General features: G+C 42.5%; 1 protein-coding gene across 11 annotated transcripts in view; it reads left to right on the forward strand.

Moving 5' to 3' along the window:
* The first annotated feature begins 5,844 nt into the window (after positions 1–5,844).
* Positions 5,845–12,571, forward strand: part of si:ch211-285f17.1 (sickle tail protein homolog) — a 129,285-nt gene continuing 122,558 nt past the window's right edge. For 3 of the 11 annotated variants that reach the window (XM_070553139.1, XM_070553145.1, XM_070553140.1), the window contains exon 1: positions 5,849–7,165. In XM_070553139.1, coding sequence (XP_070409240.1) covers positions 6,826–7,165 — 340 coding nt within the window. In that variant the 5' untranslated portion in view covers positions 5,849–6,825. Of the gene's footprint in view, positions 7,166–12,571 lie in introns of all 11 variants that reach the window. The other 8 variants (XM_070553147.1, XM_070553149.1, XM_070553150.1 and 5 more) reach the window with 6 other exon arrangements.

Below are 12,571 nucleotides of genomic sequence, written 5' to 3' on the forward strand. Positions count from 1 at the left end.
CTCTTACATTCACACACTGCTAGTGATGGTAAGCTACTTGTAGCCACAGCCGCCCTGGGGAGGTCTGACAGAGGCGTGGCTGCCATTTGGCGCCGTCGGCCCCTCTGACCACCACTAACACAGGCAAGTTGGGTGAAGTGTCTTGCCCAAGGACACAACAGCAGGGTACCCCTGGCGGGAGCTGGAATCGAACCCATGACCCTCCGATCATGAGTCAACCCGCTCTACCACCTGAGCTACTGCTGCACCAAGATGATGCAGAAACTACCGTTGTTAAAAGAGATGTGTTAAACTTTGAAAATGTGGGTGCAATTTTAATTGTCAAAAACTCCTGCGAACCAACATCCCAACGACTGGAAAATGTGTTTTATTGTTGCACTACCACCCCTAAACATTAGATGTCGCTATAGTGTCTGTGTACCATATTAAACCTTTAATGCAAGTTTTATGCCCAGCCCCTTTCATGTAAAAATTGGATATGTTCCTTAATAAAAAATCCAAATTCAAGCATGGTTGGTTACAGGTGTTTATTTATTTATTTACTTTATATTACTTATATCTTATGAGGATGAAAGCCATTGGCTTCTTTTGTTGATTCATATGGTTATAGGCTTTCTGGTTTTCTGTAATTAGTTATTTCATGCTTAATAAACACTATTATTGTGTGGCGGTGGGACTTTCCACAGACATTTCCTAATGTTGTGATTCTCACACATATGGTAATAAAACCATTCTGATTCTGATTAAAGCAACCAAAAACAACATTGCAGCACATGTAAACAACATATTCTGACATCACTTTTCAACATGGAAAGAAGGCAGAAATGCTTGGTCTATTTTTTTGTCTGCCTTTTGTCCGAATTAAACTCTAGTGACATTTTAAAATGAGCAGAGTATCTCTTTAAATAATCCAAATAAACATTTCCATTTAATCAGGCAGAAGGGGCTTAAATAGGAGTATAACCTCACCCATAAGAGGTCCTGTTTGTTTAAGCATGATGATGATGTTCCACATCACTTCTGACTGAGCAATCATCTCCTGTTTAATGAGTGACGCTTTCTTCTCCCGTGATCAGTGCAGCATTTACGGATGTGATGCAGCAAATAACCGGAGACATGCTTGGTGGTTTCCCCCCAGGGAAAAACTGTACCTAATTGGTTGCAACCGTCGCAACGAGATTCATCGTCTCTTTTCTGCCTTTGAGTCACTTTTCTTCTGAAGGGATTTGGCAGTGATCAGCACCAAAGTAAAGGAGTTGTTACTGGAAATCAAAAGCACACTTTGTTGTTGCTTATGCTAGTAGGAGATGCTGTGTTTTCCAGGGAGATTTAAGACTTAATGTTGCAAAAACATCTGAAAAATTATTGATGATTTACTAAAGAAATCAATTATTAATCAGAACGTATGCTGCCTGCTAATGAGCATTTAAATGAACAAAATCTACTCAAAACAATGCACCAGTTGTTTGTAGCAGCAGTGGATAAATGCTGAAAGTTTGGCTGTCTGTGTTGAGCTTTTTCACTGCGTTCAGTACTGATATTGAGTGAATGTAACAGTCGACAATGACTCATGATATGGTCGAGAGGAAGCTCTGAGATAGAATGTAGCAAAAGAAACAACCAACGCCGAAGGCTCGGAGAGCTCACTCAACCTTAATCCTTTCCAGAGAAGTACAAAGCACAACAACCCCCCAACCCCTCGACGACATCCCAAATCCCTAAACCTGATGTCCGCTTCAAACCTACTCGGCTTTTGTGTTCAGCAAATTACTTGTAATCCGCAATTTTTATTTACAATAAAAACCGTGATCACAGATAATGCTGATGAACAATTGTGTTTGCAAACATAAGATTCAAAATCACTCAGTTTTGATTAAGCTGCATTAAAGAAGGAAAAAATAACAAATTAAGTAGAAAAAGCTTCCTTTGGAAAATAGACTCAAACAGACAAAGTACTAATCTACACATTCCCTTCAATCTCAGGCTCTCTACCAGGGGTGGCACATGATTAGAACAACGTGCAATAGCAATATTATTGCAGTATGCAATATTCAGAATTGAAACTATGCTGTTTACATTTGCACAGATGGTAAAGAAAACAAATTAAGCCAATGATCTATACTCAGTCACGTTTACGTTAGCACTGATGTAGATTTCTGATTACAGCTTCCAACTCTGATTTATCTAAAAGAACAAAGATGAACCCGTTTCTACTATCTGAACTTCTGAGTAAATTTACCAGACCTTTGCAGCACAGACGTTTGCATTTTACTGGGCCATACATACTCGGAAATGGCCCAGTAGAGTTGCTGGGTGGGACTTATGGTAAACTCCTGCTGATTGGTTGTAACTCAGTAAGAAATTTTATTGGTGGGGGGGAAAAACAATATTTGTAAAATTGGTAAAGCAGAATGGAAGGAAAATAAAATAAGCTGCATGATGCTGCTTTAAAGTCATCATTTCTAAACACCAAAAAGATTCACTGGAAACCCATCCACAACTCTGAAACATATGGCGCTTTGTGTTCTCCTACAGAATGTTTATTCTCTCGTTAAAGGGGAACTAGGCAGTCTTGGCTTGCTTTTAGCACTCCCTAGTGTCCGTTTGCAGAACCAAAAGCAAAATCTATCTCCTCGCTGTGCGCTCGTCTATGTAACACCTCAGTCTAACAGCTGAGATGTCTCTACAGCCCTTCTTAATGTCTAGCGCCAGGTATGTCCGCTCAATTGTTTTCTAAGTCCCAACAGAGCGGGCTGCCACTCTGAAGTTGTAAGTTGAATGACAGTGGGGGTCTGAGTAACCCTGTAAAAGGTCAAGTCAGCACATACTGGCCCAAGAAAATGATTTAAAAATATGAAAAGGTTGCAAAGTATGGCTTTAAGTGTTGCTTGGTACGCCATACAACTGTTCTCCCCTTCCCTGAATGGATAAAATTACGGCATACTTGGACAGAATGGAATGTTTAAAAGTTGAAAATGGAACAATGTAATACAAAGCTACTTTATTAAAAATAATAATACCTCCATGGGGCATTTAGACGTGTTCAGAATGAATGTATAGTATTTTCTTTAAAAGCTATATTTTAATTTAAAAAAGTAATCAAATACAGGTCCTTCTAAAAAAATTAGCATATTTTGATAAAGTTCATTATTGTCTGTAATGTACTGATAAACATTAGACTTTCATATATATTAGATTGATTACACACAACTGAAGTAGTTCAAGCCTTTTACTGTTTCTAATACTGATGATTTTGGCATACAGCTCATGAAAACCCAAAATTCCTATCTCAAAAAATTAGCATAGTTCATCCGACCAATAAAAGCGTTTTTAAAACAAAAAAGTCAACCTTCAAATAATTATGTTCAGTTATGCACTCAATACTTGATTGGGAATCCTTTTGCAGTAATGACTGCTTCAATGCGGCGTGGCATGGAGGCAATCAGCCTGTGGCACTGCTGAGGTGTTAAGGAGGCCCAGGATGCTTCGGTAGCGGCCTTAAGCTCATCCAGAGTGTTGGGTCTTGCTTCTCTCAACTTTCTCTTCACAATATCCCACAGATTCTCTCTGGGGTTCAGGTCAGGAGAGTTGGCAGGCCGTAAACCATTTACCAGTGGTTTTGACACTGTGAGCAGGTGCCAGGTTGTGCTGAAAAATGAAATCTTCATCTCCATAAAGCTTTTCAGCAGATGGAAGCATGAAGTGCTCCAAAATCTCTTCATAGCTAGCTGCATTGACCCTGCCCTTGATAAAACACCATTGCAGGTTGCCAAACAGCTCAGCACAGCGAGGCTGGCACTGATGAAAATGGCGGACTCAACAAGTCAAGCAGCTGCTTCTGAGTCTAGAAGATGTTCAAACAGTAAATGTAAAATAAACGTACTTGTAGAAATGAGCCCTTATCATGTATGATTTGTCACTAGACATGGAGCTGGCTGGTCACTTCATGTGTCGGCAGCGAACCAGGCCTCCCAAAGACCGGAAACCTTGTTCTATTGTTTTCAACTACAACCTCCACGCACTAGATGTCGCTATGGTGTTCGTGTTCCATATTCAACCTTTAATATTATTGTCCGTGAACACATTTTGGTGCTAAGCAGTGACATCAATCACTGCCAAAGCAGCAATGCTATGATAACGTCTTGGCAAAGTCCTGAAAGAACTAATTTTGTGTGAAATGGCTGAGCCGACCAAGCCCCCTCCCACAAATTTCCCAGAATTCCTATAATGCGAAAACAGCTATTAATACAGCTCACACGAAATTATGAATTGGGAAGAATCTGTTGTTGCTGTTCATTTAGGTCGTGGTAAATTCACAGGCTGAGGAAAACAGTGGATCTCTTACTGCTTTTCATCAAGAGCTTTGCTCTACAAGTTGAAGCACTTGTGGTCGATGGTGAGCCACCTCTTCTTTGAAATGCTCAACAACTTCCTGCCGAGATCGGCATGCTTTATAATCTGTTAAACTGCACAAAATTACAGACTTAATTAGGAAATGCTAAATGCAACGGTTGAAAACCTTTGATTCGAGTTCCTGCTGTTTGTCTTTGGTAGTTAGAAATGATTTGAAGTGTCGGAGGCATCCAGGCCTTATTGAGGGCTTTCATTTACTCCAACCATTGGCGCGCTCATAGCCACAATCAGAGTATGAGAGAGTTGGGCTCTGTGTTGTGCCGTGGTTTGATGTAATCCTTAGGGCTGTAATTTTGTAAACACAGTCAGCGACATGCGTGACGCGCAAAAATAATCTGACACAATTTGAATATTTCAGCGTATTTGCAACGTCTCCATCCTATTCGCTTTCACTCTCTCTGTAAAACCCAGCAGCGGTTCTCACGAGGTTCTTATCCTGCAGATTTTGTCAGCAAACTATTTGCTGGGAAAGTATGTAGGTCAATCTGCTTTGGTTTTTATCTGGAGCCACAGAGATAAGTGGCAATGTGATTAATATTTAATGTCTATGTGATCAGTGATGGCTGTTGTCATGTTCAAAAGGCATTAAAGTGCGAACGGCACCCCGTGCATGGGGGGAGGGATGTAGGAATGTATTAAATCTGTAGGGACACCGCTGCAGTAAATCTCTGTGTAAACTTCAGTTTTTTTATTGCACGCCTTTTTAAAGACTGCTGACTTTTCTATATGCTTGTTTTATTTAAAATCTAAGCAACAGAGACCCAATCAGAGGGGAAAAATGTCTAAAGCCAAACCCAATGTCCATGTGGACTGCTGCACTTTTATAACATGTTGCATGAACACGGCAGCTTCTTTTTGTTTGCTGTAATTCATTTTCTGGTGAGCATACCCGTGCATTTGTACTGCACATCCATTCGGGTGCTGCAACTCGTTACGCAACCTCTCTGCGAGGTTTTTGGAGATTGCAATTGACTTTTAGGCTTAATCTTGCATCTGGAAAATGTGTTTTTGAAACGTAAAAATTGGGGAGTCCATGCAAAATAATTCTTTTTTATTTTTAGTCACTGCCAGAATAGCAGATTAAATCAACTTCCTTTTGCAGACCCATACACACTTGCTGGGAGTGTTCCCTCCTTTGGGCTATGTAATTCCCTGTAAATTCCACCAATGAGTGTGTAGTGCATATGTGTATGTGCGCACCCGTGTGTGTGTGTGTGTGTGCATTCCAGCCCATGGACGTAATTTTGGGGGGGGACAGGGGGGACATGTCCCCCCCACTTTTTCCAAAGTCAAGTTTTGACCCCTGCACTTTTTACCATCCAAAAACAATATTACGCTATATTAAATTGACACTAGTTGAGCTCTAGGACCAAGCAGAAAACAACCGTTTGTGTTGAAGCCTGTTTCCCATTAGAGCATACTGTAAAGATCCCCCCCCCCCACCCACCCACCCACGTGTCCCCCCCACTTCTAAAGTGAAAATTACGTCCATGTTCCAGCCTCTGGTAGCCCGGACATCTCTTCACATGTGAGGAAAGCAGGCTGACTGGATGTGGAGAAACCAACAGAGAAAAATGCGAAGGAAGAAGAACGAGCAAAAATAGGACGGGGCGAAGTAGAGACTGTAGCAGAGTGTGGCTCTGAGCAGTCGGCTGATGACGTGAAGAGCCGCGCGCACATCTGGAACAGCTTGTGCAGCTGCACCTGAAGAGGAGGGCTTCACTGCAAAGCCTCTGCCGGCACTTTCTCATTCCTTTTGCCTCCTTTTTTCTTTGCCTTGTTTTCTCTGGTGGTCTGTAAATCTTTCTCTCTCTGGTTACTGACTGCCAGGGCGCTGGGATGGTTTCCTGCTGTGCAACAGAAGAGGAGAGTGCTCAAACCAAAGCGAAAGAGAAGAAGGGAAGAAAAGACATCAACACCAGGAGGAATTATTAGGCAAGAGGTAGGAAAGAAGTTCATATTATGAGTCTAGGTGAGGAAGAGTGGGAGCAGGAGAGATTTAGGGAAAAAGAGAGGGATGGAGGAGGGGATTCTGGAGCCGGAATGCGCTGACACTGGAGACCTGACTTTCTGTTTGCATTTGGCAGAGCTCATCCTGTCACTCTACAGGTCTGTCCACACATATAACTATTTACCTGCACACACATTTATGTACACACTCACTGTTTGCTTTGGAGGATGATCCCAGGAGGCCTAGCCAGGAGAGCGGAACACCTTCCAAGGAGTTAATCCTTGCCTCCCAGATTTCTTCCCACAAGTGCCCTCCTTCATTCCCTTCCTCCTTCTTTTTGGCCCCCTGAACTTACCCACACGAGTCACAACATGCTGCAGCTCCAGTGTTAGAATGTCCTTGGGAGACAGGTGCCGTCACCCTGGCTGAGGAAGACGGATGCACTTTAGCCGATCTACAGGATGTCTAAAGTCTCCAGGCTTGCACGGCCTTCTTCGGCAGGAGCCGGATCCAAGCTGCCCTCTCCGAGGAAGGAATGCCCCGGCACAGCTGGCACAGCTGGACGTACCCGAGTTCTGAGTGTGGGGGAGAAACTGATGAGGGCAGGTAACGACAATGTCCTCAACAGACAGAAGATTTTAACGGGTGCCGCTCAAGAAAAGACTCAAACTGAGACGCAGAACGAGACCCCGGCCCCTGGCCAGAGTTTAGGAGAGAAGGATCAAAATATGGAGCCGGTCGTTCCCAAGAGCCGGATCAGCCCACCTAAAGCTTCGAGTCACCAGCAAAGCTCAGTGAACAGTAAGTAAAAGAAGCTGAATCTTTAAAGTTGGCTTGTCTAGCGGCTCACTTGTCACCTGTTGTCCTTATTATTGACATATTTATGGTGGAGACACATGGCTTTATCTGGAATTATTTATACAAATAGGAATAACTAATGGTTCAAAACTCTTTTATTTAACTTAATTGTTTATTATTAATACTTTTATTGTTGTTAATCATGGCATATAAGATTAATTTGATGGGATGTCCATTCTAGTGGCTCAAATCATCCTGTCCGCAATCTTTTTGGTGTCTTGTGTTAAGAAATATAATGAACTCACCCAAAGAACAAAAATAAGCATATAAAATCTGAAAAAAAGATCATCTGAGATGTGTCACTACAGGGTTGTACACATATGAATCAACTGGTATTTGTAAACTTTACTCTCAACAAAGTTTCATCGAGTTAAAGATTTTTCTCTATTCAATCCCAGAAAGTTCTCCATTGATTCCACGTACATTCTGCTTCCTTGAAAGTATATGTCAAATCTTTTAAGGTCAGGATTCTGTGGAAAATACTTTGAACAATTGACATTTACCTGTTGAAGTCAGCTTTTTGAACAACCTCAATTAGGAGAAATAGAGATTGATTGTGACCAGACAGATAAGCTAAAGGCTAGTCATGATGGAGCCACGTACAAAGTAGATTTTTGCTGGTTTAAACACTACTGCCAATTTTATATTGGGCAATTGTGACAGAGGTCATAAGTACCTGCCCCTTAACCTGGAGGGTTACAAGTTCGAGCCCCATCTGTCGAGACACTTAACCCACCTAGCCTGTTAGTGGTGGTCGGAGAGACCAGCAGTACCAGTGCTCAGTAGCCTCGCCTCTGTCAGTGTGCCCAAGAGCAGCTGTTGCAACGTTGTAGCTCACCACCACTAATGCGCGTGCGTGTGTTGGTGAATGACTGGTTGTTGTAAAGCACCTTGGGGGGTTGTAGAACCCTATAGGGTGCCATTTACAATACAGGCCATTTTTACCATATTTTTTACATTTCTCTGTAATTATCATGAAATTTCTACTAGCATGCACTCAAACCAGGAAGTGCTACAACTAACTAGCTCTATCTCTAATTACAGCAATTAGTAACAGTATAATGTTATGTAAACACCCAGGAAAGGCCAATTAAATGCTAATGTGAAGGTTTCTAAAATAAAATCCCTGCGGTTCCATAATGGATTGCAAATGCTCGGCATACCCGTTAGCTCATCAATCAGGTCAGAAGTAAGCTAACTTTTTAAGATAATTATTATTCATAACCTTTTCAGAGACACCTACTCTTAAAGATCTGAGCTAACACTTTAACTCTGTCTTGACCTTGTACAGAGTTTATTATTCCATCTATAAATGCGGACCTGTTCGAATATGAGATACACGATTTCTGTCACCCTCCCACTGTGCTGATATCTGCTGGCTCTTATCACTCCTTTTGGACTTCTCACCAGATTCCCAACTCCGCAGGGCACCAACTTTCATGTCCTGTTGGTGCTCTCTCTTCTCACACTCTGAGCTGAAACCTGAACAGGACTGTGTTTGACTGAAGATTTATTCACTCTCTGTAATGTCAGTGGCTGCTAACAGTTCAACAGATCCAATCTTCTTTTGAGCTGTTCTAATGATTCCTGTCAGTCACTCTCAAATCATTTTGAGTGATTAGCTTGTAGTCAAAGAACTGAACAGGGAAGAAGTGCGGGGGTGATGTTGATAAAGACTACAAGGGGTGAGTCAAATGGAAGAGTGACAGAAGGAGGTCAGGAATGTGAGTAGGGCATGCTGGGAAGTCAGCAGTTACCATGTTGTGTCTGTGTGACTCTTGGGGTAATAAAGGCAGGGTAGAGGTTGGGGGGGGGGGGGTATACTAGATGTTCTCATTTGTTAAAGTAACAGGATATATATATATACATATATATATTTTTTACTTTAAGCTAGGGCTTTAACACTGATCTTAGTGATTGTTGAGTAAGAAACTTGACCAGTTTCGTATTTGAAACCACTCTGCAGCCCTCTGCTAACCAGATAGAGCACTTAACAGTTTTGTGGAGCAGTTAGGTGCTCTATAGGGGGAGCTCTTTACCTGCTTAATGGCTGTTAGCTGTAATGCTAGCAGTTAGCAATTTCAGTTTTACTAATCTTCAATAATAAGAAGAAAAGAAGTTAGGTTTTTCTGTTGGCATTGTGGTGGAGCCTGGAAGTAAAAGTAAGAGAGTAACGTCTTTGGAGGCAAAAGGGCGAACAACGGCGTGGCCTACACTAGTTTGCAGGAGCTAAAAGAGGCTACAAAATCATGGACTGATGGTGACCTGGCTTTGTTGCCACTGGACTTGTAAGTAATAATATTCTTTGTGATTATTTTTGTATTAGTTGGCTCATGGTAGTGTCGATAGGCGGATTGGTGCTGTGTCTGCTGAGAGAGCTGAACCAGAAGGCAAAGCTCTCGATTTTCCAGTCAATCTACGTTCCTACCCTCAGATATGGTCATGAGTTTTGGGTAGTGACCAAAAGAATGAGAGGTCGAAATGAGTTTTCTCCGCAGAGTGGCTGGGCTCTCCCTTAGAGATAGGGTGAAAAGCTCGGTCATCTGGGAGGGGCTTGGAGTAGATTCGCTGCTCCTCCACGTCGAGAGGAGGCAGTTGAGGTGGCTCGGGCATCTGGTTAGGATGCCTCCTGGATGCCTCCCTGGAAAGGTCTTCTGGGTACGTCCAAGCGAGAAGAGGCCTGAAGGGAGACCCACGATACGCTGGAGGGAATATGTCTCTCACCTGGCCAGGGAACGCCTTAGAATTCCCCCGGAAGAGCTGGCCCAAGTGGCTGGGGAGAGGGAAGTCTGGGCCTCTTGACTTCAGCCTAATTCATGCTTCTGCGTCAGTGCGGAGACACGCAATGCCATTTTCCGTCCTTGCGGGGCTCCTCAGCAGGCCCGCAAGGACGTACGGAGTCAAGCTCTCTTTTCTAAACATCCGTCCGTTGAGACGGAGAACGCAAGCTTGTGATTGGTCAGGGCACCGCTGTCCTCTACACTGCCGCCATTGCGCCCTCAAAAACATAAGAGAGCCGAGAATAACTAGCGGCAGACACGGAGAAGCTTGAAGAATACCTCGCGAAAAAACTCTAAAAATATGAATGTTTAATTCCCCTGTGACTGGAGGAGTGAAAAGATGCGCAGCAGGCATTTTATTTGTGGACGGAAATGACAGGAAACGTGGGTTTAAAGGTGGCGAGCCAAATGAAGACGTGGAGGAGAATGAGAGACACATTTGTCCATGTTAAAAAGTCTTTTATATACAAAAAAACACAATATAAACACACTATCTTGGACCAGATCCAGATACGTGACAGGATACCACAGAACAGCACTACGCCCTCTGTTGTCCTGGCAGGGAATTGCTTTGCAACGCTCCCCAGGAGACGGAGAAGTATGAGGTCAAAATGTCTCCATCCGTGCGTGCGTGTCTCTCCCTGTTGGAGCTGACGGAGAAGCATGAATCAGGCTTAAGGCTACTGCCCCCGCGACCCGACTCCGGATAAGCGGATGAAAATGGATGTATGGTCTTCCTGCAAAACTGATTCACTTCTAAAGAGGAACATTTTTAAAAAAAATTTTTAGCTAAAGTTTTTTTTATGAAGTTTTTAACCCCACATTCTTTGATGAAGGCCACGGACCACTTTTCTTCATCTTTTAAGCACAACCTTTTTTATTTTCTCGCTGAGTTCTTCTCTCGTTCCTCACTCATCATTTAGATTTTCTTCCTTTTGTTTCTTCCTGAGTCACTCTCCTCCTCATGCCTCGTTCTCCTGTTGTGTTTTGACAGCATTTGAATACGTTATTGAAAGATGCCCACCCCACCCCCCACCCGCCACCACCACCACCACCACACACACACACACACACACACACAAATGACCATCAAAAAGAAATAAATTAGCTGTTCTCTACATTTGCCGCTGTCATGCAGGGAATTTTTAAAGTAAGAACTTTTTTCAGAGGTTGCTAGAAGCTCGGCGTATCTCTGGACGGTAACTTTGAAGTTATGCAGTGAAAAGTCAGTGGTTTAGGAGTCTGGTCTTTCCAGAAACTTGCAGTAAAGTAGAAAGAATCCCCAACGCTTTGATATATAAAACTTTATTTTCGCATTCTTTGCTGTGCCTTGACTTCAGGCAACAGCTGCTCACTACATGAAGCCAAGTTTTTGTCACTATTTGCATTTGAACTAGTCCTTTGCTGCGCCCTAATAGGAGGTGACCTGATACAATCTGCTCATTCATGGTTTAAACAAAAATCATTAAATTGAGACGCTTTGGCCGTGCCAGGTCGCCTTTTTTTGTTACAAATCTTGTGGCGGTCGTGGTGCAGGACAGCTGAAGCACAAACCCACAGGGTCAAACTGAGCTGATGCTTTCTCACACTGCTTGCAGACAATAACTGTGTGTGACAGGTGACATTTCCACTGTGTGAAAGCTTCAGAGGTGACTGCTGCTAGCCAAAGGACCCAATTTCAGCCTTAAAGTGCCAGCTTTCTCCTAGAGTGAAATCCATCTGACATATTTTGTCCAGAGAGAGTGTACCATTAGTATCAGGCATAGATTCAAGTACAACTTCCTTTTGATGATGTAAGACATGGCATCAAACCAAAAATTTTATTTTGATGTGCACAATTTCTGTTCAACTTAAAAGAAAAAAAACGTGACTTGAACCGTTTGTATTGTTAGAAGCAAATTTCAACATGCACACTAATATGAGCCTTAATCAGGCTTTTGTATTCTAAACTTGATATATTTCGATGCAAAAATGAAGAACAAGAGTGAGACGGCTGTGAAAAACGATGTGGGAAGTGAACCGGGCTCTCCGGCACTTCCAGAACCAAATAAACAGCATTGAGTACGATAGTTCAATTCAATCAAGTATATTTTTGAATAGCAAGATGAGACGATAACAGGCTTGTTTCATGGCAGACATTTTAACATGACTGAAAAGGGAGAGCCAAAGTGTACCAATCAGGGCTGCATTCCATTTATGCAGCATGAAATTAGCCTCATTTAGAATATTACTTAACAAGTGTGAAGCTGTATGTATGAGGGCTCAACGGGAAAATCACTAATACATCATATATCATGGTTTAAAATATTAGTAAAACATAACAAAATACATTTTTTATATCAGTAGCATCATTAACCCCAGTTTTCCACCGGACATGTAAGCGTTAACATCTGCAGAATATAATCAGCTAATAACCTCTGTTATAGTTGATGGTTGTGTTTCTACCGGCCGCAAAGCAGTGTGTATTGAATGTTTCCCAGTCGTGTGTCTGCTAAATTTTATGCATCAGGTGTATTTTTACACACTATGCTTCCAGAAAGCATCAAGCTCAGCAGTTCAGATCAGGCCA

Source organism: Nothobranchius furzeri, chromosome 7 (assembly GCF_043380555.1).
Source record: "Nothobranchius furzeri strain GRZ-AD chromosome 7, NfurGRZ-RIMD1, whole genome shotgun sequence".
NCBI lineage: Eukaryota > Metazoa > Chordata > Actinopteri > Cyprinodontiformes > Nothobranchiidae > Nothobranchius > Nothobranchius furzeri.